Below are 26,427 nucleotides of genomic sequence, written 5' to 3'. Positions count from 1 at the left end.
TACATAAAATGTACACTTTAGTTAGCACACAAGTACAAATATGCAAAGAATTGTGACAGATGTTACTGGCTCATTAACTATTCTGTAATAGATGCAGCAATTAATGGATTATTTCCATAACATCTGTTATTGCAGTAACTCAGTACTCAGAGTGAATAATTTTATAGTAACTTCCTAGGGTTCTTTCCCCCATCAAATCTGCACAAAACTGCACCAAACTTTGGAAAAGCACCATCAAGTACCAATAAACCTCTAAGGCAGTTTTGTTTTCTTATGTGGGTACTACATCTCCTGCTTAGATATGTATTCACTGTTATGCTAGACTGAGTATCATCTGTCTTTTGAATGTAACACAAACCAATAGAGAATTTAATGTTACCTATCATTTGGTCAAAAATAGATCTTAATTAAAAGACAAGTAATTAAGAGATAGACTTAGATATAGCCTGAAGTCATGGCAAATATTGCTTCTGCCCTTGAGGACCAACTTCACATTTTTTCATGTTTCCAAATCCAATATCAGTAACAGGATTCCCCTGTGGGCACTCAGTGTACCAGTGGAAATGAATCACATTCCCTCTAACAAGTGCTGGTTTTAAATTCCTGACCTAGTTTAATACTGAATGCAGTCAAATATTGCATTTATCTAAACCATGCAAGCCACTATGAAATATCACAAGTATGGGTTTAGAGGCATGTTTATGCCAAATAAAGGTTTATAAAGAATTTACTCAGTTTTACCTATGATTTCTCTAATGCAAAACCAGAATGAGTGGTAGACTACTAGCATTTTCAACAGTTTTTCACCATACCCACTTTATATCAAGCATTCAACATCTAACATCCTCACTGGATTTAAAAACCTTTCTGCTTATTTCTAAAGCAACATAACATAATTAACCTATCAAGCCCCCAGTTTAACTAAGGTTTATCTTACTTTTCCTTTACTGAGAAGAGACCAAATTTTACACAGAAATGCCATGTTTAGGTGTGCTGCTGCACTAGTTACCATGATTCAAAACTACTTTCATGCCCTCATGAGACCCACCTGGAACACTGCATCCAGATCTGGGGTTCTCAGCACAAGAAAGCCATGGACACTGTTTTCAGAGGTAACCCATGGATATGCTCAGAGGGGTGGAGGACCTCTCCTGTGAACACAGGCTGAGAGAGCTGGGGTTGTTCAGTACAGAGAAGACTCCAGGTGTTACAATAAATGAGGGAGACTTTTTAGAGAGGTAGATAGTGATGGGACAAGATGGAATAGATTTAAACCAGAAGAAGAGATATTTAGATTGGATATTAGGAAGAAGTTCCTTACTGTGAGGGTGATGAAGCACTGGCACTCGGTGCCCAAGGAAGCTGTGGATGCCCCGTGCCTGTATTCAAGGCCAGGCTGGATGAGGCTTTCAACAACCTGGTCTAGTGGAAGTGTCCCTGCCCATGGCAGAGGGTTTGGAATGAGATGATCTTTAAGGTTTCTTCCAACCCAAATCAGTCTATGATTCTGTAATTGACCACATCAGGCTGCCCCAGCTTTCAAGTCTGTCTTAATGTGCAGGCCATTGTCAAGTGCTACACAGCAGCTTAGAAGTTTGCCATGTCACAACTGAGGAAGGTTCAGGCTACTGTAGGTTCTAAAGTAGGTTCCAAACTACTTTAATGAAGCTTAACATTTTGCTGGAGCAAATCGGGTTCAGATGCCTTTAAAAATCCTGACTAGGGTGACTGACACATGCCCATGGACTCTCAGAACTCGACAGGGCTTCTCAAACATCAGTTCTTTAAGACCTCATCTTTATTTAGACTTCACATTTAAGCAAGAAATTAAAAACATTTTAAAAAAGTAAACCTTCTGTTTAGAAGACTGCTTCAAAGGCATCCTGAAAGAATTATCTCAGGAAATAGCCAGAGGCTGAATATGAATTTGATATTTGCATTTTTTAAAAAGCTTAAACTAGGCATCATTTACCATCCCTGCACAACTCTGGGACAACTTCTTTGTTACGAATTGCAGCTCCTTCCATTAGCTACACTTAGAGTACAGAGAATCCTGCAAGCAGGCATTTCTGGGTAGCTCACTCAAATGCAGGTGTCCTAAAGGGAATATCTAAAGATATTATTTAAGTCAGCTGTGAGCATAAGCTCCCAGCAGAAGTACACACAAAGTAGTCAGTCCAATGCCCAAAGCACTCCTAGGGCTTTATCTAAAACCAGGAATGAAGATGATTCTGTCCTATTGCTCAAGAAGTTCACAATCCAAACCTTGGAATGAAGTCAACTGTGGCATTCACATTCTCTGAAAAAATTCCTTCGCCCAAGGTTTTTCTCCTGGGAAGCTGAAAGGCAGCTAAGAGGCCTCAGAGAAAAGGAAAAGAATTCTTATTTCATTTGCTGCTTCTATGCTGTGCTCTGTGGAATGTGTTTGGAGATGGTTTACCCAAAGGTGATTGCCTGATTGGATTCTGGTGTGAGTTATTTTGACTCCTTGGCCAATCAGGGCCAAGCTGTGTTGGGACTCTGGAAAGAGTCACAAGTTTTTATTATTATCTTTTTAGCATTCAGTAAGTATCCTTTCTGTAATCTTTAGTATACTATAGTATTCTTTAATATAATATAGTAGAATAAAGTAATAAATTAGCCTTCTGGTAAGATGGAGTCAGATGCATCATTCCTGCCCTCGTCAGGGCACCTTGTTTACAACAGTCAACTTCTGAATTCAGAAATCACTCAAAATTGTGGTATACAAAAGATATTAGATATTTATTAAATTACAGCAGCTTTAAACAGGAGAGTTAAAAACTATAAAAATATCTGAATTTTGGATTAGTTAGTTTTTCCATGACAATCAGTGGGTCCCTGGGATATCCGTTGGCACTTTTAAGAGTTCTTCGACTTCTTCCTGTAAAGCCTCAGCTCTTTCACTCAGCAGCATCTACAACAAGAAAACACAGAGAAAAACAAAAATTAGAAAACAAATACAAGTAATAGCTATAACTCTTAGATTAAAACACCAACATCTCCCTCCAAACTTGCACCTGGGTCTGTAAAAGACTGCTGCTGCTGCTCCCAGGACAGCAGCAGCTTTGCCTCAAGGAGCCAGCATTTTTTTGTCGATTAGTTTACACCCATATAGAAAGCAGTCCCACAAAAATTCATACAGCACACAGATGGTTTTCTGGATTCTGCCACCACATAACACACCAATTTTACAGAATATGAACAGTTTTGTCTGGAACTGTTAAGGAACATTTTTAACCTTAGACATTCATTTTCCATGTCAGAATAAACATTTTTAGGTTGTGCCTGCTGAGTTGACTTCTTCCTTTATTTGAGATTTCTTACTACAGCATTTTACACCAGACACACGGGACTCCCAATATTAGCAGTTGTTAAATCCACTGCCCTGAACTGTTTGTTGCTGGCATGGAGAGGAACAGGACCCCAGTAAAGCACACTTCTAAGTTCCCAGTTAGAGAAAACTCCATGAATTTAGTATCTGAGCAGGAAAGTAAGGTAGATTGCTAGATTTGTCCTTGATGTAGATAAGCAATCTGCATATATCCCTTTCTTTTGGCTCCCACAGCAGCAAACAAAAAAAGGAAAAAAGCAGCAAGAAGCCTACAACATTATCTGAATATGACCTTTAAAGTACACAACCCCCAAAGCTGGTACATTTACTTCATGAGAATGTGCAAACCAAAACTTTCTAATTGACTGCCTTATTTTTACACCAATCACTCATCCTTTTATTCTGGACATTCCCTTACTTCACCATGAGCTTGCTCTTCTAAAAGAGTCAAACATGAAGCCAATACCATTGCAATAGCAGATGGTGAATGGAGATAGAGAAAGAATACCATCCCTTGATAAAGTACTTCCTGCAGTTTTTGTTTAGACACAACTCAGTGTTTGTTACAGAACTTGCATATTCAAAATGGAAAAGACAGGAAAGAATAAAAGGGCCTGACAAAAGCAACCTAAATAGGGGAAGTTAATCCTGCACCTTGTTGATTTCCATTTCTACAACCCTACAAATCCTATTCTTTTGTCACAATTACCACTAGAACTTCTGTAAGGTAAGTCCTGAGATATTGGCAGCACAGAGCATTTCAAGTATCAGACAAGCTGTCACACATTCTTGCCCTTGGCTTCCCCTCTGAAAAGCAGCACTTGGCTGTACACAACAGATTGTTCTTAGTACCTATCAGCATTTGGATCACAAATGTCCACTAATGCCTTTACTACTAAACTGAATCCTTCCCTTTTAATGTCGTTCAAAATCCATTTTTGACATACTGGAGTTCTGAAGCAGGTTTTTACAGCTTTGTTTCTAACTCACCTTTGCAGATGAAATTATTTGTTTGGCTTGACGTCGTGACAAGTGCTCAATCATCCTCACCAAAGTTTCTGGATTTGCATTAGCCAAGTGTGCTAAAGTTTTGTACCCTGCGTTGTAAAGCTGTTTTGCTCGTGCCTGAAAGTACAAAATTGTGTTAGATTATCAGAACAGGAAATAGGAATTACTGGTAAGTGCCAATCTCTGCACCAATCTCCAACATTTCATTCTGCATATCAATCCAATTCTCTTTTTCTAACCTGAATACTCACTGAGAATCTTTATAGCCTAAAAGCACAGGTTTGTCCCTAAGATTTACCACCCTAGCAATCTTATCCACCTCTTACGAATCCATTTGCCTTTATTTCCTCTGAGCCTAGATTATACCAATGCTGCTGTCCTCTCTTGTGGCCATGTTTTCTGCATTCACTGTCACTGACAGGAGCGACAGTCCCACATTCTTTGGAGGCGTCTGTCTTGTTTGGCTTCTCAGATTAAAACCTCACTGCCCTAAATTCAGTGGTTTTCTGACAAACTGATTCTACAATAAACTGGATAAGTAAGTTAAATCATTTTGTGAGGAGTAGAACCTTGGACTGAAGTCCCCAAAAGAGCTTTTGTTTTAATAGGAGTCTTTGATTCAGAGACTAGTTAAATTTCTTATTTAAAATACATGCAGTCCCAACATGACTTTGTGTATTTCTGTAAGGATCTCCTAACTTAAATATGTAAATTCTTATTCCTCCTTACTCCCAGGAACTGAAGAATCCTTACCACAAGAGAAACCTGGACTCTCTTTTCCACAGAATTCACAGAATAACTAGGTTGGAAGAGACCTTAAAGATCATCAAATCCAACCCATGCCCTAACACCTCAATTAAACCATGGCACTGAGCGCCACATCCAGTCTTTTCTTAAACATATCCAGGGATGGTGCCTCCACCACCTCCCTGGACAGATCATTCCAGAACTTTATCACCCTTTCTGCAAAAAACTTCTTCCTAATATCCAGCCTGTATTTCCCTTGGTGCAGCTTGAGACTGCATCCTCTCGTTCTGTCAGTGCTGCCTGGAGAAAGAGACCAACCCCACCTGAGCACAGCCACCTTTCAGGAGTTGTAGAGAGTGATAAGGTCACCTCTGAGTCTCCTTTTCTCCAGGCTAAACACGCTCAGCTCCCTCAGTCGTTCCTCACACGGTTTGTGTTCCCAGCCCCACTCCAGCCTTGTTGCCTCTTCTGGATGCACTCAAGCATCTCAATGTCCTTCCCAAACTGAGGGGCCTGAACTGGACACAGCACTCAGGGTGTGGCCTCACTAGTGCCAAGTGCAGAGGAGGAATCACCTCCCTGCTCCTGCTGGCCACACTGTTCCTGACACAGGCCAGGATGCCCTTGGCCCTCAGAGCTGGCTCATGTTCAGTCTATTGTGGACCAGTACCCCCAGGTCCCTTTCTGCCTGGGCACTGTCCAGCCACTCTGTTCCCAGCCTATAACAGTGCAGGGGGTTATTGTGGCCAAAACACAGGACTCCAGCTTTCAACTGAGTGTACAGCTAAATTATTGTCCAAATACAGCATTTTCATAGTTGCTGTGGCAGAAGCCAGAAGAAAACCATAGGTCCCAGCTCCCATTTCCTAAACAGATCACTTTCCCCCCAACCTCCAGACTGTTGTGTAACACCTGCATTATGCTGAATTCCCAGTAACAAATTACTTGGTTTTCCAGATACACTTGAAAGGCACAGTAACATTTAGCACACAAGTTAACTTGAAAAGTTGAATCGAGCCAGGTTTACTAACCTCTAGAACCCCTGCTACCTCCATCAGAGGGATGAGTTCTGTCTTAACACAGTATGTCAACTGCTTGGTAAGCTCTGTCAGCAGGGCTTTATAAACCCAGAATTCTTCCAATTCCTGCAGAGACAAAGATTGCTAAAAATCAGCTCCAAAGTTCTGTATTTGGGAAATATGACTGACAAAACTCTACTAAGGCAAAAAGTATCTATTTGCCTTTTAGATGAGGGAAGCACTATTATCTCTCAAAGTCATCCTTTCAGAGAGCTGCAGAGGTGTATTCAGCATTCTTCAGCTGAACATCCCAAAGATGGGGCAATTCTGAAGGCTAAGCAATAAATTATTTCAGTTATTTCACCAATAGCACTAGGAGTGATCAATGCCCTGTACAATTTGTATATTTTCACATTCTCAGCGCATAAAGCTTGCTTTTACTATCAGAAATGTCATTGTATGACAACGTCAAGCTTTACTCAACAGAAAAAATAACATAGAACAGGAAAGGTGAAGAAACATTTTTGCACAGGAAAGGTGGAATACCACATCTCTATTCAGTTCTAAAGTAAAATAACAAAACTCTAGATTTTGCAAAACCAAGCCACAAAATTTATTTACATTCTTTTGACACAGTACCTCACAGAAATGCAGAAGGCAGGATGCAAAGGAGGCTGCAGAACTGAGGAGATTTTGCACATATCCCCGGGACAAGTTAAATTTCTCTGAAACACTCCATACATTGGTCTCTTTCAGTAGTGAATAAAGGACAAATGTCAGGTAGAACCTGTTCACCACAGCATTGTCCACATTCTAGGAATAAGACAAGCTAGAATTCAGAGCCAGTATCACACTGCAGATGTTCTGTTAGTACAACAAGGCAAATCTCTTCATCTCTACTCCCCTCACAGCTTTAAAACATTTCTATACTATGCACAAAGACATCAAAAACATTAAGAAAACAAACCAATGAGATTAAAAGAACTTTAATAATCAGAACAGCAATAAATAACACTAACAGAAAAATAATCTGGAATTTGCAAATAATCAAATGAAATTACTAAACTGTCATCTTAGGTATGAGAAATTGCCAACCTACCTTTCTGACGGCTTGACCAGAAGCCTTTTTTGTAATAAAGCTTTCAGGTACTCCCACAATATCTGCTATTTTTTGCTCTGCTGCACTTAGCTGGTTAAACTAAAATAAAATTTTATAAAGAATTTTCAGATATTTAGTTCTTCTAATATCATAGAAAACTCAAGTACATTGTTCACGGTGCAACAATGTTTTTCAATATCTCTATAGAATCAGTAGAGTAGTACTACAGTCACCAGTCACAGGCAGCTTTGAGGTTCTTTGCCTACTTGTCTGATTTATCTGTAACTGTCCATCTCTGAATGCCTCATTTTAACAGAATTAAACAGATTTTAGTGCACCCCCAGTAAAAAAACCCAGCATATTTGCTATCAGATTGTTACCTCACTTCATGTCCTATGTGTACAAACCCCCTGCAAATTTAATACCCAGGATTACTGAATGCCCCAATGGATGTTTGCTAGCAATTTCTCACCTGTCTCAAGTATATCATCCAATCTGGGCTACAAGTAGAAGTCATATCATAGGGAGTTGACAGATACAGGAGATGAAGATTGCTCTCAAGAACCAGCCCCTGCAAACCCTTTTTCAAGTCTTGGTACAGAATATTGCAGTATGCCAAGTCTATTGAGCCTAGAATAAGGACACAGGGTAAGAATAATCACATTTATAAACAGGCACACAGAGTTAAATAAGGTACATTTTAACACAGAATCAGTATTGTCTTTGCCTTCCACAAAAGCTTGTTATGCCATCTGAACTGGAGAGAAATATCTGTAACCTGAATTACTGTTCTAACCTAACATGACTAGTGAAGCAAAGCTGAGGAAAGGCAATCACTTATTTCCATGTATGTTCATTCTGTGTGGTTTTGGAGTGCTTGTGAAATGTCTTGGCTTTACTGAAATCCTACAATAATTTTGTAGATTGAAGGAACCCTTCAGAGTCATCCTATTTCAACTACATTCCACACCCCAAAATATTTATGATACAATAGGAAAACAGAACTTCCTGATATATTTATTTTTGTTACAATTGGTGTACATGTCATATGCTCCCTTTCCCTCTTAAGCTTTCCAAGAAATCCTTCTGTTTACAATAACCTGTTCATAACAATTAATTGTAAAACAAGGCCCTGAGCCACTTCAATTAGAACACTAAATGAATTATTTAAGTGGGTTTTTTTTTTTAGGGGTACAGTTCTGGTTTTGCTCCCAGTGGGATCAATATTATCACACTTCATTCACATCACTTTCAGTCATGTGCTACTTCACTCCCATTTTCAGCCTACATCATGCAGTAAAACTCCTTCTTGACAACTTATTTTTCATTGCAGTTTAATAATAACAATAAAAAAAGCCATACCCTTATATGCAGCTTTACCCAAGGGTGTGATTGTCAGTGTAGATTTGGAATTGTGGTCTTTCTCAGATATTCTTCCTTTTAGGAGTCCTTTTTCTATTAGATTTTCCAGCCCATCTTGAATTATCTCTGAGAGGCTCTTCTCTTTAGACAGCAGCTGCTGCTGAACACGCAGCAATGTACAGCACATAAAATTGTCCACTTCCTCACAGGTAACTGCTATCTGCAGCAGTTTGGGAAATGATTAGCATATTTAAAGGTATAACTTCACATGTTTAATAAGACATAAGAAAAAATTACTGAATAAGGAAAGAGCTTGTGTTTCTATAGAATATATCCCAACAAATAGAATGATAGATTCACAGTGGCAGATCTGATGGATCTCCATCTGCTCTATTATTCTAGCAACTGCATCATGTTAACTTGTTTCCACTGTTTCTATTTGTATTTTGAACCAAGTATCAGAAATAGAAATATTAATATTCTATTGTATAATAAGATAGATATAATTTTTACTTTTACACACAAGGTAATCGTTGTGTTAGATGATTACTTATTGAGTTAAATGAGAAGATCTAATCAGATAAGGACAAAAATTTGATTAAAGCTTTTCTGAACTTGCAAGCCTGAATGTTTAAGCAGTCTGTCTTTTCCTACAGGATCAACAGGTGATATTTTCTTAGCATTTCCAAGCACTTAAGTTACTCACAGAGAAGAGTTAACTGATACCTTCAGTCCAACCAAAGACAACAACAGGCTCTGGATTCCCTTGGTCAGCTCCAGCAGAAGATTGCTGTAACAGTTCTCCAAAGGACTGTGAACTAAATCCTGAACCTAAAAGGGGCAAGGAATACATTAGTACAGAGGAATAGTCATGCATTAATTTTATACTTTCAAAAAAATCAATCTGACATGCATGATTCACCTTATAAAGAAAATAAGGGTAAACATCAAAAGTTTACAGTTCCCATCTGAAAACAAGCCACATAAAGGAAGTTTAAAGGTATTATTACATAAATCAAATACTTAAAACTTTAAGAGGTGAACAAAAATTAAGCTAGGCAGCTTGGCTCCTCTTGTTTATTCCACCATCTTAACTCAGCAATTTCAGTTACCAACAGCTTTGTAAAAATTACCAAGTGTTTGTCTTTTTCTTGCACTATGAGAATGCTTTCTCCAGCACTGTCAATACCAGCTCGACCAGCTCTGCCAATCATTTGCTTATACTGGCTCTTCTTCAGGAAGTCATTGCCAACATAAGGAGCTCTGAGAATCACCCTGCAAAGACATCTTGAATAAGTTATGCTTTACATTCAAATTACTAAAGCAGCAATAAAATGTTATAAATTCAAATTCATTGTTTATATAGGCCCCTTACCTCATAACTAATAAAAATCAAATGCAGCTCTTTGGACAGATGTGTAAATCAATTCTAAAGCCTTACACTATTTAAGGTGTATCAAATGTGCACACAGAAGTGGATTCTTAGCAAGCAATCCTTGGTCACACAGAGTACAGCAGCCCTATCATCAGAACTTGCATATGAAAAGATAACACATTTTTGTTTTAAAATACATTCCAACTGCAAATCCTCAGAAAAGGTTTATTTTACCATTTAAACACTACTCCTAGGAGAGTATCTAAAGAAATCACTGTTCTTTTGAATAACATTACTAAAAGTATTAAAACATTTTTCAGTTTATTAAAACTTCCTTAATCCATTTACACAAGTGCTCTTCAGTGATATACTCTGAGGTACTTCCTACTGATTCACATTTCCTACATGAATGCTGCAGTCTTGTGTCCCAAATTGAACACAACATCCTTTATATTTCCAATTTGCTGGTAAAAGCACAAACACACTTTAAACAGCGCTAAGATTTCCAACTTACTAAAGATTTTTTTTTTTTTTTACAAAGCAAAAATCAATGCAAAACTTTTGGCTACTAACCTCCTAGCTGGTAGGTTCACTCCAGCAGCTAGAGTGGCTGTGCAAGCAAGCAGACACAGGACACCTGCAGAATAAGCTTCCTCTATGCTTTTTCTTTCATCATTTGTAAGGCCACTATGGTGATAGGCAATACCAAAAGGGATTGTTTGCTTCAAAACAGGACAGACAGTTCCATTTCCTATACTCTTCAGGTTCTTGATGAGATCTTGTTTTTCTTTCTCCTTGTGAGCTCTAAATTCTCTTGGAGGAGGAAAAGCATTTCTTTAGACTTTGACCAATCATTAACCAAAAAGAAAATAAAACCCAAGAGACATGCTTACTGCCTCATTCTGCTCATCATTCATTTCTCTAACATCTAAATTGAAGAAATAGTTATTTCCAGTAACTTTCCAGCAATACACAGGAGGCTGATTTAGTTGCAATAGAGCCTTCCTTGTTTGGAAACACAGACACAGAAGAGATCAAATACTGGCTGCTTTAGATTTTACAACTCAGATTTCCAAAGTGGGTATGGGAACAGAGATATTCAACTGACTACCAAAGCACATGACCAAATACCAAATGTTTGTTTTCTAAGAGAAAAATGTTTGTTTTCTAAGCTTCCAGAAACCAGTGCCAAAGGGACATAAAGTTAGATTAATTTAGTATGTTTTTCATTCTTTTCTTTAGTTTTTTTTTTTTCCCTCTGGCAATCACCTTTTTCAACTGTTTTGGTACAAAAGTAAGAACTTTAAAAAAAAATTATTTAATAAGTATTTTGCAGTTTGCTATTACTTATGCAATTAGCAACTTTATATGACTCCATGTTCAAAGCATTTAGTTCTAATCACCAGGGAAAACCACTTGCAAGCTAGATGACAAACCCTAAGTTGTAAGCAATTGTTTCACATATAATTAAAAAAAAAAAAATAGAAACTTACTTCTTGAGGTACTTGCATACCATTGAAGCCACATTTTCACAATTCTTTTTAGTGGGACAAAAGATTAGACAGGAATATTTAGGAATAACTTCAGTAACAAGTGCAATGATGTGGTCAGGATCTGCTTTCTCCAAATTACTAGAATACTGTAATAAGCACAGATTGACAAATATTTAAACCTAGGAATTAAGTAACCTAAATATTCAACACTTGTTCTCAACCATTGCTTGAATACTCCCATTGGATTTAATGTGACATAATTCCAAGAAGTTGTAGGATAAGCTTTTCTCCCAATCCTCACTTGAAAGACAACTAACTTGAGAGATGCATGGATGTACAAATCAAATTCTTCGATTTTTCCCTTAATACTTCATTTTCTTTTAGCAAGACTTGAAATACAGTCTACCATTAGACACATTTTCCTTTGTAAAGCTTAGAAGAATCCCTATAAGGCAGTAGTAAGCTGGAAAAACTCCCAAAAAGTATCTTCTTTCAGTTTTGTCCAAGAGTGATCAACTGTACCCCCAAACAAAAACCATTGAGTATCTGGAATACTCAAACATATTACTTTTTGCAGGCCAAAATACTGAAGAAACCTCTACCTTGAAGAGTCAAAAAGAAGTGCAAATCAAGTTAAGCATGCAGTATTTTAAGGCTGTTTTTTCATTCCCAAAGCCTACCCCTTCTTTCTCATGGGTACTACAACTGAATTATCATGTTTAAGTAATTTCTCTAGTAAAAGCCCTGTAAGCAAATCATTGTAAAGAATGCATTTCACAACAGTTCTAAGAAACTATAAGCACTTTGTTTTTACCTTGAAATTAAGGAGATGTGAAAAAGTAAAGCCATTTTCTGTTTTGCTGTCAACTGCATAAATGGTGTCTCGTATCTTTATGTACTCCTTTAATTCCACCTAGCAAGGCAGAAACCACAAAGAGAAACTTTAGTTAAATTACTCAGTTTTCTCTAAAGCTATTACTGATGTACAGATACAGCTTTTCTCTAAGCATCACATGTCATACACATACTTGCACATAAGCATACACTTTAGAATTTTTAAGAGAACTTAATTGTTCTGATTATTTGCCTTGATAAACCATGGAATCATATTGAAGAATGTCAAAATTGTATCCCATGAACTATTTATAAACCATGTTGTCCTGACAGCATACAGGAACCAGCACTACATATTCTAGTTATACCAAATGGACTCAGCACAGTTGCTGTAATTTAGGAATTGCTTAAGTTAAAAAGAAGCAAATGCCTTAGCACAGCATTATAAAGGTTATTGCATTTGTGTATTTAGAAGTGCATGGTGCAATTTACTGCATTGTTAGCAATTAGAGAGCAATAGCAGGCCTCATATTATACTGCACAATTAAGCACAAAAGGTATGATACAATTCTAAACAGATTTACTATGATTTTAAAGGCAAATATCTTCTTTACTAGTTCCTGGTATCTTGTATACTGACCGGTCTAAAATTATTTGTGTAGTACTCTGCTTGCAGGAACTTCTGCAGGTCTCCAACATTATTTAACGTTGCACTCATGCCAATGATCTGTGTCTTTTCTGTAAAACAGAAGTTGAAGTGAATTTATTGTCACATTGCCAATTTATAACACTTCTGTTCAGTATCTAAGTCATGAGACTCCTTCACCATCAATCTTTCCAAAATGCCAAAGTAGCAGGTTGGAAGGGAAAGGCCACTACTAAAGAAATACTAACTAACTAAGAAATAATATTAAAGTTTCAAAATAGTAACTGAGACTTAAATGTAAAAAAAGAAGCATTTAATTGGATGACTAAAGGGCTCCTACAAATAAATGGAAGACATTTGACAACACCCAGGATTTCACAGAGAAGTATCAAAAGAGCTTCAAAAACACCCTAACATTGTTAGAGGGTCAATTAATGCTTCAGTAAATAAATGCTGTTAATACACAGAGTCATGCCATGTTTTTCAAAAGCAGCCAAAACAGCACAAATCCAGAAAGAGAGAGTCACTTCTCTAGGAGGCCACAACTACAAAATGTTAATGACATTAACTGTAGCCATGTCTTACTACTGGTGTAAAGAATTTTCGCCAGAGTAATCTCCAGTACTGCTCCTCGACTTCCCGCCCCGAGCATATGCAGCTGTGGACAGAAGGGAAAAAGAAAAGGCAAGGATGCTAATGAGTTGAGAGTATTTCTAAAAAAACCCACCAAAATATATAAGGAAATACTACAGAACTGTTTTTGTTGGACTTCCCAAAGATATCCCTTGTTTAAATTTGGATTGTTAGGTTCAGATGTATTACCTCACTTAAAAAGCATTTAAGGATCACAGAACAACAGACTCATGGGGAAATATAGACAACAAGATTTACCTTCCATTTAATTAGACCACAACTGACACAGTTAACTCCTGACAGTAAACAGTCAGTGTGGAGATCTTTGTATTCACCAGCCTGACGCAATTTTAAACAAAATGTGGTTTAAGCAACACTTAAAGTAAAAACATTCCTAGCAGCCAGCTTCTAGAATAAACAGAAGTTTGTGCTTCAGCTGCCCTCTGTTTAGAAGCCACAGTGCTAAAGTATGGCCAGTCAGGCTGAAGAACTCCAGGAATTAAAATCCCCGTTAGACGTTACACACCTTACTCAGCCTCACAATAAACCCTGGGTAGTGCAACTCAGCCCCAGCACTGCAAAGGCAACTCTCACAGCCAAATGTTACTTGGTATTTTTCATTTTTGTCAATGTTTCACTGGGTCATTACTACCAGACACAAAGTTGCATGGCTTCACATCTACGAGTTTAGGTCTAGGCTTCGTAAAGTACATTCCATAAAATTAAAATTATTTATGCTTTATTTCAACCCATTGGAAACTTCTAAATGACAAGCAGTTATGCAGGAATTCACCATCAACCACTACCATAGTAGATTTCTCAATATAAATCTATTACTCTGAAAAAGCAATAAATGCTTCATTAAGAAAAGAGCAAACAACAATTTTCAAAATAATAGAATTATGGGCCAATTCAGAACACAGAAAATAAAAGTAATTTTCGTGATGAATACTCTAAGCAAAACCAAACAGGCAAAGAATTGCTCCTTCCTAAATAATTAGAACTTATTAGAACCCTAGAAGAACTTGCACCTGATAAACTGGAGCACATCTTGTGGCCTACCTCATCCACCACAACCAGGCCGAGGTCATCAATTCTTTCTGTTTCAATTAAGGAGTTCACCAGAGCATGTCCTTTTTCTATAGTAGCAATATAAAGAGATTTCTTTACTCTCCTTTTGATTGGTGGAAATCTTCCTTTACTTCCTGCATATTCTTCAACCAGGAAACCCAATTCTATCCCAAAACTCGATAAACCCCTAACCTATAAAAGAAAAATCAATTAGAGAACAAATTCATGCTCATTTTGGATTGCAGGTCTGCCTCAACAACTCAACAGAAAAGCCAAGCCATACCACAATCAGCTGCTTGAATTAGTGAAACATCTTAGCTAAGATTATCTACTCCAGCTACAAAATTCAACTGTCTACACATATTATAGCTGGGTTTCACCTGTTCTCTAAAAATAACTTTCCCTTTATACCAAAATACATTTTTATTTCAAGATCACTTCTTTAGCAAGTCGGGCAGCACAGTTCTTAGGCTGCACAAACTAAAGAAAACATCCCAAAAAGCCATTATTTCAAAATTCATCACCCTTTACTTCATAACTCAATATTTTCACCTCATAATTTGTGTCTGTTCCAACACAAAATTACTGACCCTCAGAGCAGCATTTAGAAGAGGTCACTCCCTTCCCACCATATATTCATAAAAACCTTACTGCAAACCAGGCAGTGAGCAAGTAAACAAAGCTATCATGAAAGACTTATATCAAAAAAAGCAGTGCCAGAAACACTGTATCCAGACCTTTTCTTGGACAATGGCAACATATGGCAGGATCATCAGAACATCCTTCTGCCTGCAGAGCAATTCCTGGAGAATTATTATTTCAGCTACAAGAGTTTTTCCACCACCAGTTGGCAATGAGTATATCAAGTTCTTCCTTTGCTGTAGGGATTCTAACATTAGGCAATCATGCTGCCACTCTGCAAAATGAAAATGGAACTATCAGCAATCCCAGGGGAATGTTAGTTAACATGAAAATGCCTGTGTTTCATTCAGAACACAATGAGCCCAGCCCTTGAGAGCTTTTCCTCAAAAAAGCACTTAAAGCTTTCAGTGATGGTGACTTCTAAACTATTCTGTAATCCAGATGGATACCATCCATCCAAAACACCAAAACAGCCACTTCCTAAAACAGAACAACTACTTTCCAATGTGGTTTATGTTAAGCATTACCTTAAATATTTTTACAGTATAATGGGTGAAACAGACAATACTCCACTAGCAGTTCTCTTTTTTTTTTTTCCAACAGACCAATGGTTACACTACCATAAAGTGTTTCAATCCCTCGAAGTTGTCTGAATAAATCTTTAACCTTGCTAGGTAATCCATAAAAAGGGCCTATATCAAGAGAAGAAGATTCAATAGCTTTCCTAGCCACAAAAATCTCTTCAGATAAAACAGCTTGTTTGAGCTGCTTGGTCTTGGAGACCTGCAGAGTCTGGGCTCTGGCATTTCCAGTCATAGCACTTTTCAGGTGATCTTTGAGACTCTCAGATTTAAATAAAACACACTTGGAGAGTGAGGAAGAATTGATAGGTCTGTTCCTGTGTTCAGCACCAGCACAAAAAGACAATGGGTCTCTGATTTTGTCCGAGAAAGAATCCACACGTTCATCTCTCCCTTTTGGGAGTGGAGATGTTCTGGAAGCAGAAGAAAGTTCATCCATTTTTTCAAAATACAGGAGTTGTGACGATGGCAAGTCATCTAAAATGGACTCAGTTAATTTTTGATCACCATCAACTGGGTCACTGTCCTGCATTTGGCAGGCACCCTCTTTGTCACTTTTAAGGACAACCACATTTTGTGAAGCAGAGAAGTTATCCTGCTCCTTCTGGTGAACTCCTGACTGAAGGTTCCCAAGTACAACCTCTCCAGCTGCCTTCACATCCATATTTTCATCCTGCAGGTACTTGTGTTCAACATCATCCACTTGAGCGATCAAGGAATCGTTTCCATAGAAGCTGTCGTAGTCACCAAACATATCCTCCTCGCTGTCATTGCTGCACTGCAAAAACGAAACAGGAGTCATTGACACCCCGAGGGGACGCCGCAGAAGGCAGAATAACACGCAGAGCGCAAACATCAGAGCCAAGGCGCTTAAGTCTGCCCCAGCTTAACACAAAAGCATTTTGTGTGATGTCGTCTGTGAGGAAAACCCAGCTTAGGTTCTGAAGAAATGCCTTGATTAAGTGAAACAGCTAACCTACAAGTAGGAGAATATGTGCACAGAGAGATGATTTTTTTAAGCTAACGCCAAACGGCAGCATATCCTCTCGCACAAAACACGACCCTTCCCGACGCACACCATCCTCCCAGCGGAGCTGCCCCGCCTCGCCACCAGCCCCAGGATCCCGCCATCCCCTACCAGCGCCTCCGCCGGGGGTCCCTCGCCATCGGAGCTCGGTCTCTTGCGAGCCACCGGCGAGCTAGCGGCAACAGGCTGCGCCGGGGCCCGGCTCCGCTTGCGCTCCGAGCTGGAGCGGCTCTTCCTGCGCACGGCGAGCCGAGGCTCCGCCATGGCCGGGGCTGCGCGGGGGCTGCGTGGGACCCTCACGGCCCCGGCGGGGCACGGAGCGGGACCGCGGGGCCGCCCCACGGGGGCACGGCCACCATGGCGGGAGCGGAGACTGCGGGTAACAACCCGCCGCGGGAAGCACGTGGCCGGGCTGCCGCCAATCGCCTGCCCCGAGTCGGGCAGACCGCGCTGCTATTGGCCAGCGGGGGCGGGGCCGGGGGCAGTGACGCGCGGGCGGAAGCGGCGGCGCGGTGGGGGTGTCATGGCGGCGCAGGCTGTGGCGGCGCGGGGGCGCTGGCCGCGCCTGGCTCTCGGTGCGTCCCTCCTGCTCCCCCTCTGTGTCGGGCGGCCGCGGGGCCTTTCGCGTGTGCGGGCTGTCGCGCCGTGCCGTCGCTAACCTTGTCGCTCTCCCTTGCAGCGGAGCTGTGGGTGCGACCGCGCCGCCTGCAGCATGAAGGGCAGCCTGAGCGCTCGGACCAGGTGAGGCTTCCCCGACCTGTCCCGCCCTGCTGTCCCGCTGCTCCCCCTCCGCAAGACACCAGCGGTGCTGGGAACGCTTTGCTCTGGTCGCTGTGTAGCTCGGGGCTCATCAGAACCCGAGTGCATTGTGGGGAGCGTAGCGCAGGGGAAGTCATCAGGCGCTGGGAGTTCAGGCCCCACGAATGTGTATTTCAGTATCTTAATGACAGCCTGTTAAACCTGATAGCTCAGTAGCTCGGACGTGGAGCCGGCGACAGGACAAGGACCAGTGGCCATGAACTAAAACCACAAGAAGTTTCACCTCAGCATGAAGGAAAACTTCTCTACACTGAGGGCAGCAGAGCCTGGAACAGGCTGCCCACTGAGGGCACGGACTCCCTCTCTATAGAGACAATCCAACCCCAGCTGGAGGTGTTCCTGTGTCACCTGCTCCAGGTGACCCTGCCCTGGCAGGGGGTTGTACTGGATGATCTCCACAGGTCCCTTCCAACACTGACTGTTCTGTGACTCTGTGCAAAGTGAAAAATCACCTTTCATATCTTGCAAGAATTTGGTGCTGGGTGTATTCTGAAGCTTGAGGAGGCTATTCAGAAATACCTCCCAAGGAGGCTCCTTGGGAGATGTTTCTGAATCTCTCTCTTTAAAATGTGTATGCACATGGAAGCTTCCTCAGGCCATTTGCCATGAAATTATTTTTTAGAAAAAGATTCTTGTGACTTGTCAGACAGAACTATATTTTTACCAGCTTCTGCAGATTTTGACTTCAAGTGGAGGTGTAAGCACTGTCTTACTGAATGATTTAATAGAGTTGCTAGTGTTGTTATTACTAAAATATAAAAGGCTGTTTACTTGTGAGAAGTCTTTGAAGTTGCAGGGTACCAAGAAGTGAGTTTGTAAAGTTATTGGAAAGTTCAGTGGTGCACTAAATATCTCTTCTGGTTTCAAGACAAATATTGATTAAAGGATTAAAAGTAACAAATGTTCTCTGTTTTCATGTGAAGCTTACAGAAGTTAATCATTCTCTGATTTCAGCCCATACAAATGGAGAACCCCTACAAAGACCCTCCAAAGAGATGTGTCCTATGTGGAATAAATGTGGACTATAAGAATGTGCAGGTGAGTTTTAAAATTGCTGTCTTTGGATGAAGGGAACTGGTTTACTGTTTTTAAATGTGTATATAGTAAGTCCAAAGTGATTAAGAAAAATAATTATAAAATCCATTCATACATGGAGGGGTTTAAAACTTATGAGTAAGAATGTGTGTAGGTCAAGGGCCAAATAATGTTGTTATGCTAAGATGCTTAATCTACTAACTGTGTGTGACAACTTTGCTGTTAACAAGTAGAGTCCTTGGTTACAATTCAGCTGCCACAAAGCATGGTAGCATAGAAAATACTGTCTAGCTCCAAGCTGTACTTTTTCTTCAGGTAGAACTGAATTTTGAAAAAAACAGATGAAAAAATGAAAAATAGAGTACAAGTAGTAATATAAAGCTCCAAAAACAAAACGTTCTTTAACTGACTTTGATTTTTCTTAATTTAACTAGCTTCTTTCCCAGTTTGTTTCTCCATATACTGGCTCCATTTATGGCAGGCATATCACAGGTATGTGAAGTATCAAATTAAATCATATACAGGGCAATAGTAATATTTTTATGAGTCTAAGTAGCTGTGCATCAACAGTCTTTCTGAAAGTAACCAGTCCCACCTCCATACATTTTTAAGGGTATTTCCCTGACTTAGTAGCCTGCATCAAGGAATTAAAATATCCTTTAATTGTATGCATTTTGTATTTAACAGTAAAAGCACACATGATTTTTCTAGAAGGACTTAATCAAAGCTAGAGGGAATTGTCACTAACATGCTTTTCACACTCTAATGACTTGCTGAGTGTTGAAAATAATTCATCTCTTTAGGCTTGTGCAACAAGAAGCAGAAGGAAATTACAAAAGCCATTAAAAGAGCTCATGTATTTGGTAAGTATGATTTTGCTTTTGAATTTTCTAACTCAAGACTACTTTTCTACTAAGAACACCTCCATCTTTTTTTTTAACAGGATTTATGCCAGTTATGTTTAAGAACCCCCAATTTCTCACAGACCCCAAGCTATGTAACATCAAGTATCCAGAGTGATATACTGTACAGAAATAAACAATAAAACTTTTTCATGTTCATGTACTTGTTTGCTGGAAATGTGGTTTGCTAGCATAATGTGTGGTTGACTGAGGGGTGGATGTCAGTCATTCCTCTATTTTTCTTCATGAAGTCTCTGAAAGTTACTGTCTGAAGGAAGATTAAAGCAATAATAGAAACTGACAGCTCTATGGACCCCTTCCTCTGCTCACCAGTCTTGCTAAAGTTCACGTGGCTGTTTTTCCCCTTGCTGGGTTGTAAGGTGTGCAGAAGTAAACAAGCACTGGTTTCCTGAGGATAAATTAATGTATTTAAATGGTGGCAGTTCGTGTAGACAGCCAATTCTGTAACGTGTTCATTTGATGCTCCCTGCATCAGGAGGGTGGGTAGCACTGTTTCTTCACCAGCAGCTTGAAGTTGTATCACTTTGAGGCAGCACATGACATGCTTGTCTCACTGATAGCATCCTGTAGCATAGGCTTTGAAGCCTGAGAGAGAGAAGACACATGGAACTCTGGAAGGCAAAGTGAGGGAATGTCATCTTGGATTTATCTTTATGCTGAACAGGATTTGTGCACTGGGGAAAAAAACCCCACCAAAAACAAAACAGAAAAAAAACAACCTGCAAAAATGCCCTGTTACATCCATCCTTGCAGTGCTAGAGATTGATACATCACTGGAGTACACCAGCAGTAGCTTTTGGCATGAAGTCATCTGACAGATCAGAAAGTAGGAGAGTGTGGGTATTCCTTTGCATCTCTGTTTTTTTCAAACACATCCTCATCTGTTTCAGTGCTACTCAGTGTAAGTTTCCTTTCCTGGTCACTGTCCTCTTGGTCTTGAAGTGGTTCTTGGTGAAGCTGCAATGATCTGGACTTCTTGAATGACTTTGAAACTGATGTGGTCTCCCTGCCCTTACGCTTGTTTAGATGCCTTGTTTCAGCTTCAGTGAAGTCTCTTTCCTCTACCATGAGAGTCAGTTTGTCCATGACATTAATGTGATGGTCTGTGTTACAGCAGTTCTTGGATATCTGTTGGCCTTTGAAAGAAACAATGCATGTCTGAAATCTGGAATTGGGGAAAAATGTTTGTAGTGCCTGGCAAAGGAGAACATTCTCCTTTGGCTCCACTGGGTGGTTTTTGTCTTCTCCTGAGGAAAAAAAAATCAAAGTCAGAGTGCAGAACCTCTTGCACCTCTGCTGTTTTGGCTGCCTCAGGTTCAGAGGTGTTTTCTGCTTCTGCCACTTGAGTCAACTTGGAAGGGCAAGGCTTGCATCACATTCGGTTGACTTACCTGAACAATTTTGTTGCTTTTTCCTCTTTATTTCTTCTTTTAATTGGCTCACCTCTGCTAAGAGTTTCTCTACAGATCGTTCACTGACTTCTACTGTAATGCATATTTTCTGCAAGGAGAAGAGCATGTTGATCAGATTAACAGTATTCACAGTAGCTGACTTTAAAATTGAACAAGGATTGTTCAACAATCCTTGAAGGTACTCATGGTTAAGTTGGACATAGAGTAAAAAGCTTAAGTAATGATTTAGAGGTGGATCTGTCAGATAACTTAAACCTTGTGTTGAACTAGGTGCAAGATGTTTTATTTGATCCCATCTAGGCGAAGGAGATCTAACAAACTACAGAGAGTACTCCTTCAAAATAATCCTCTTGTGAGAATTTTTTCACGGACTTGAAGATTAAACGTTGTACTATACTCAAATGGGAACTTAAATCCTCAGCTTTGAGAATGTAGTGTGCAGTGCAGTAAGTAGAACTTGCTGACCTTTCAGATTAGCTTTGTTTTCTCATGCAGTGCAAAATGTGTAGCCCTTGGCTGCCTTGGTTTTGTGGAACTGATGAAGGCAGGCAGGCCTGCCTGGCTTACCTTCAGTTCCTCCTGCAAGGTGGCGTACATCTCATTTATCTTATGAACCTCCTGTAGGGACCCATCTTCATGGAAGAATTCTGACCTGTGACCAGGAGTAGAACAGCACAATTGCAAGCTAGTGATTCCAGTGCTTACTTAGTAGGAGCTTTAGTGAGTAAAGAAGCATTTTGTGTTTCAATGCCAGATGCCTGTGTTGAGACAGACAGCTCCTGGCAAAATATGGGACTGAATTAATTTCCCAGTACGCTGGAATGGTAAGTAACTGTAGAAAACAGGTCAAGTGAAACAGAGTATGGCTATAACATTTGCAAAAGCACTTAAATGCTTTTAATAAAAAGTAAGTGCAGTTATGGTCATGGGAAGCTACAGGTGTCAGTAAATACAACATGTATTGTACCTGTGTTGTCTCATGGCTCTCACAAAACCAGAGGATACACAGGAACCGGACACTGTTCTGTAACCTTGCTGTTCTGCCATGCCCAGGTTGGTAACCACCAAAGGAACTTTCTGGAAAAGTCTTAAAATGCATAAGTATGAAAACATGATCTATTAACATCCAAAGATGTTTCATTGAAAGTTAAATATTTTTGGCCATTCAGGATCCAATGGAAGGGTTACAGTATGGTTAATCCTTGCTAAATGTATTACATCATGTACAGATAAGGCTAAAGGCAAACTCCAAGAGCTGAGCAATGCCCATAATTCCCCCTCTTTCTGACTACAGCACACACTAATTCAACATTTGTTTGCTAAGCCTAGCCTGCGAGCAGAATCTCTCTGAAGATAAAGTTAACACCAATTTAAATATTTTGATGAACACCATGTATGGTTGAGGTCCTGTGCACAAAGCAATTTGATCAGGTGTAGCTTATTTGTATAAATAAACTGACAGTGTCTGCTTGGTGAGGCTGGCACTGTAGATAAAAAGGGCAGTCCCAGAATAGAATTCCAGGGTAAACTTTCAACTGGGCTGTGGCAACATAAGGAACAATCTTATTAAAAGTGTAAGTTTCAAAGGTAAAATATACAGTGTTACTGAGTCAATTGCAACAAAGTAGAGAAACTTTCAAGTTTTAGCACATGCTGTAGACATTACCCTTCCTGAGGCCGATGCAGAGCGTGTTCCAATCTGTAAGTAGAACAGCTTTCTGTCATCACACTAGAGGTTAAAAGGAGGAATACAAGCCCCTGATTTGATAGGTGTGACTGCAGGTTTTTATGAAGAACTCTCTCCCGGAATGTCATGGTCTGGTCTGTGTTACGTCTGAATTTGTACCATCCTATTACACTCTGCAGGCAGAAGAAAATTCACAGTTACTGTTGAATCATGATGTCCCTGTGTGTCACTGCAGCAAGTTTCATCCAGTGCAAAGTCATGTCTGAATTGTTTGCTAGTAGGTGCATAGTCAAGCAATTAGTTAACTTGAAACCTTTAAAACTTCTAAGCCTATTTCCCATCTTCTTTCCCTCAAAGCCACGTGTTGAATTTGTCTGTTTCATAGCCTTAGTTCAAGGTGAAACTGCAAGCTTTCTTCTGTTTCGCTGTTTCTTTTCAGCTTCTACTTTCCCCTTGTAAAACTGTTCTGTGGAAAAAAGTTTAGTTCTTTTTGATGTAGTGGTCCTTAACCACTTGTGAGTTGACCTCAACTGATCTTAAGGTGGAAACTGGTGCAATTCCTTTGGGATCCTTGAAGTGTTCACTTGAGAAATTAATAATTCAAAATAAAGTTGTGACACATATGTAGGCAAATCCTAGTCAAAGATAAGCTAAACTGTTTTTTTATGGAGGAAAAGGATGTAGCTGCCTTGACCAGCAGCATGTGGGACTATAAAAGGTTTAAAATGAGAAAAGAAAAAACCTTGATGCAAGAGGTTAGGAACAGCCTCCAAAATTTGAGTGAGCTCCTCAGTATGGTTTAAATTTAAGAATAAAATACCTTCTTACAGCCTGATAATATTTTCTTCAGGGCAAGTTCATTCAGTTCTCCTGCAGAATTATAAAAGCTATAAGAAAATTAAGACAATTAGAGGGGAAGAAATTAGACTGGAAAAATAACTTTAGCATGCTGAGAATCATCTCACTTTAAAAAAAAAATTAAATTAATACTATTAAGGGTGAGGGGTTAGAATGTATGGAATGGTTTTTTTTTTTCAGTGTGTTGACATTGTTCTGTAGTTTATATGGTATCATAGATCATCAGAAGGTGCAATATGCTTTATCTCTATTTCTATATGCATAGACAAACATTAAAAAAAAAAAAAAAAAGATATAAAGAACCAAAATAGGAATATCATAAGGCATTTTGCATCTGTAATTCCAAGAGGTTGATATGGCTACTATAGTTACAGCTGGGTGATTTTCTTAGACGATGTAAGTTGAACACGTGAAGAGTTCAGGTTAGGGTTAATTTTAACTTTTCAATATCTGTTTCCTTGAGATTCTTACCTGAACAACTGGTAGCATGGAATATGCTTCTGTATGTCTGGAAAGAGAAAGTAACATTACTCTGGGTTCATCAGCTCAAGATGTATATTCTTCTGCATGCTATGATCAGCATGAAACTCATAGAAGAACCAAGAAATAATTTTACATAATTTCTTAAAATTGAATGTATTAACATAAAATTAAATAAGGTGAAGAAAGAAAATATTAAAAAAATATATTCTAATTAATTTTGTCAAAAGTATAGGGACCCACTCATAAACTGTATTTTTTGTATACTTTTCTATTATGCCAACTGAAAAATCAAGCTGGGTGCTTTGTATTTATCTCCTTCTGCTGAGTGAAGGAGAAATATGTAGTATGAAGGATTTCACTTGAGTTATTCAATGCACATCAACACCAATCACATCAAGATGATAACAAAAAATACATCTGGCATCTGCTTAGTGAAATTACTAAAGAGCTTGCAGCCTTCACACACTCAATTTTATAAGCTCCACATGAGGTAATAGATGCTAATACATTTCAGTTCACACCACTGATAGACAAAGCTTTTCCAGGGCAACAGTCGTCCAGAAGAGTTTGTGATGTAGCCAAGACAAGGGTGTAAACCCTAAGTTATGTTTAATGTAACAAGATATTTGGCAAAGAATAGCCATCCAAGGAACTAGGAACTATTATTTCTTTTAAATTACTGTGTTTTCTGCAATAAAATTGTAATCTTTTTAGTAGTTAAAATGTTACAAAATAACCCTTCCGTGTGTTTTCAGTTTGGGGTTTTTTTTGGTTTTTTTTTTTTTTTTATATATCAGCCAAGCATGTAGGATCTTGGAGCTTTGATCTTGCTGTAGATTACTGTCCCTCAAAACTGAAAGCTGTCATTTACTGCCCAAAACCAAGCAGGCTATGAAAAATGTGGACATACTAACCGATTGTATAAACAACTTCAACATCATCCATTTGTGAGTCTGTGATGCTGTTCTTGGCTTCACCTTTCACATCTCCAAGGAGAAAACCTTCCTTTAGAGGGGAAGAGAGAGAAAAAACACCTCATTAACAGTAACATTGAACAGACACTCTTGCTCGTGGTGCTGGTGTGGCCTCACCCCCTGTCCTGTGTGCAGTTTTGGGTGCCACAATGGAAGAAAAGTACAAAGCTATTAGAACGTGTCCAAGGGAGGGCTGCAAAGATAGTGGAGGGTCCAGAGGGGAAGCCAGAGCAGGAGTGGCCGAGGTCACGTCGTCTGTTCAGCCTGGAGGAGAGTGGGGGGAGACCTCATTGCATTCCACAGCTGCCTCAAGAGGAGAAGTGGAGCTTCAGACCCCGATTTCTTCCCTCTGTCGGCGGTGACAGGACCGGAGGGAACGGTATGAAGCTGAGCTGGGGAAGGTTTAGGTGGGATATCAGAAAAAGGCTTTTCCCCCAGAAGGTGTTTGAACAGTGGAACGGGCTCCCAAGGGAAATGAGCAGCACTACAGCCTAGCAGAGTTCCAGAAGCATTCGGACAGCACTCTCACAGGCACCTGGTGGGATTCTTAGTGTCCTGTGCGGGGCCAAAAGTTGGACTACATGATCCTTGTAGGTCCCTTCCAACTCAGCATATTCTATCATGATTTTCTTTAATAGCAAGTGTGAGTGCTGTCTTCAGGAGAGGAAAAATGCTGTCAAAACGAACTTTTTTCTATTTTTTAATTTTAACAGAGTGGGTTCTCGCTCATTTTTCAGTACTGGCCCGCAGTTAGGAAGGAATCCTCAGCGAGGCAGTCCTGTGTCCCGGTCGGTTTGCGGTGCTCCCGGGCAGTCCGCGGCCGGGCGGTGCTGCCCGCCGAGCTGGGGCCGGGCGGCCCGGCCAGCGCTCCGCTGGGCCCCAGCCGGGGCGGACATGGCGCTGCAGCCGCCCCTCGCCCCGTTCGAGCACGGAACACCCGCGTTTCTCCGCCGCTCGCACACAAAAAGACCGCCGGGCGCTCTCCCGGCAGGGCCGGGCGGGGGAGGCCCGGCGGCAGCGCGGCGGGGGCGGCCCGCCCCTCCCTCCTCTCCCACCGACCCGGACCGGCCCTCCCTCGGCACCCACCGTGTCCGAGTCGGTGCTGAGGTGCTGGAAGGTGAGGGCGCCGAACACGAAGCCCGAGAGCAGGGCCGAGGTGCTCTCGCCTTCCATGCCAGCAATGGCGGGACGGGCCGCGGGCGGGCGGGCGGGCGGGAGCCCCCAGCGGCGGCCGGCGGCAGCGCCGGGCCCGGGCCCGGCCGCCTCAGCCCGAGCCTCAGGGAGCGCGGCCCCGCGGCAGGGCCCGGCATCGCTCCTCTGCTGCAAAATGTCGAGCTGGGAAAAGGT

At 40.5% G+C, this 26,427-nt stretch overlaps 3 protein-coding genes across 7 annotated transcripts; 1 reads left to right on the top strand and 2 right to left on the bottom strand.

Moving 5' to 3' along the window:
* Positions 1 to 2,742: 2,742 nt before the first annotated feature.
* HELQ (helicase, POLQ like) lies at positions 2,743 to 17,192 on the bottom strand. Of its 3 annotated transcripts, none has more exons than XM_054295831.1 (18): positions 17,001 to 17,192; positions 15,902 to 16,640; positions 15,377 to 15,555; positions 14,631 to 14,831; positions 13,521 to 13,593; positions 12,930 to 13,027; positions 12,270 to 12,368; positions 11,456 to 11,601; positions 10,536 to 10,775; positions 9,721 to 9,862; positions 9,314 to 9,418; positions 8,588 to 8,807; positions 7,698 to 7,855; positions 7,226 to 7,324; positions 6,766 to 6,939; positions 6,139 to 6,252; positions 4,343 to 4,477; positions 2,743 to 2,935 (listed from the first exon to the last, which is right to left on the bottom strand). In XM_054295831.1, the coding sequence occupies exons 1-18, from the start codon at positions 17,151 to 17,153 to the stop codon at positions 2,849 to 2,851; spliced, it is 3,162 nt and encodes a 1,053-aa protein (XP_054151806.1). In that variant the 5' UTR covers positions 17,154 to 17,192; the 3' UTR covers positions 2,743 to 2,848. The 3 variants fall into 3 exon arrangements, with proteins under 3 accessions (XP_054151806.1, XP_054151807.1, XP_054151808.1); XM_054295832.1 differs by having other exon boundaries at positions 15,902 to 16,635; positions 17,001 to 17,107; XM_054295833.1 differs by lacking the exon at positions 17,001 to 17,192 and having other exon boundaries at positions 16,147 to 16,249.
* Positions 17,193 to 17,399: 207 nt separating this feature from the next.
* On the top strand, positions 17,400 to 19,786 carry MRPS18C (mitochondrial ribosomal protein S18C). Its single transcript, XM_054295861.1, has 6 exons — positions 17,400 to 17,464; positions 17,569 to 17,630; positions 18,663 to 18,746; positions 19,178 to 19,235; positions 19,547 to 19,606; positions 19,687 to 19,786. The coding sequence occupies exons 1-6, from the start codon at positions 17,413 to 17,415 to the stop codon at positions 19,761 to 19,763; spliced, it is 393 nt and encodes a 130-aa protein (XP_054151836.1). The 5' UTR covers positions 17,400 to 17,412; the 3' UTR covers positions 19,764 to 19,786.
* Positions 19,787 to 20,366: 580 nt separating this feature from the next.
* Positions 20,367 to 26,270, bottom strand: ABRAXAS1 (abraxas 1, BRCA1 A complex subunit). Of its 3 annotated transcripts, none has more exons than XM_054295858.1 (9): positions 26,167 to 26,270; positions 25,021 to 25,111; positions 24,095 to 24,131; positions 23,586 to 23,652; positions 22,745 to 22,938; positions 22,046 to 22,165; positions 21,646 to 21,730; positions 21,058 to 21,166; positions 20,367 to 20,913 (listed from the first exon to the last, which is right to left on the bottom strand). In XM_054295858.1, the coding sequence occupies exons 1-9, from the start codon at positions 26,251 to 26,253 to the stop codon at positions 20,486 to 20,488; spliced, it is 1,218 nt and encodes a 405-aa protein (XP_054151833.1). In that variant the 5' UTR covers positions 26,254 to 26,270; the 3' UTR covers positions 20,367 to 20,485. The 3 variants fall into 3 exon arrangements, with proteins under 3 accessions (XP_054151833.1, XP_054151835.1, XP_054151834.1); XM_054295860.1 differs by having other exon boundaries at positions 25,021 to 25,107; positions 26,167 to 26,190; XM_054295859.1 differs by lacking the exon at positions 26,167 to 26,270 and adding an exon at positions 25,367 to 25,508.
* Between the last annotated feature and the right edge of the window lie 157 nt (positions 26,271 to 26,427).

The sequence above is a fragment of the Melozone crissalis genome, unplaced genomic scaffold (genome assembly GCF_028551555.1).
Source record: "Melozone crissalis strain CALT ecotype California unplaced genomic scaffold, PUWL_Pcris_2 ptg000006l_1, whole genome shotgun sequence".
Taxonomy (NCBI): Eukaryota; Metazoa; Chordata; class Aves; order Passeriformes; family Passerellidae; genus Melozone; species Melozone crissalis.
This window is presented reverse-complemented; position numbering and strand designations above follow the sequence as displayed.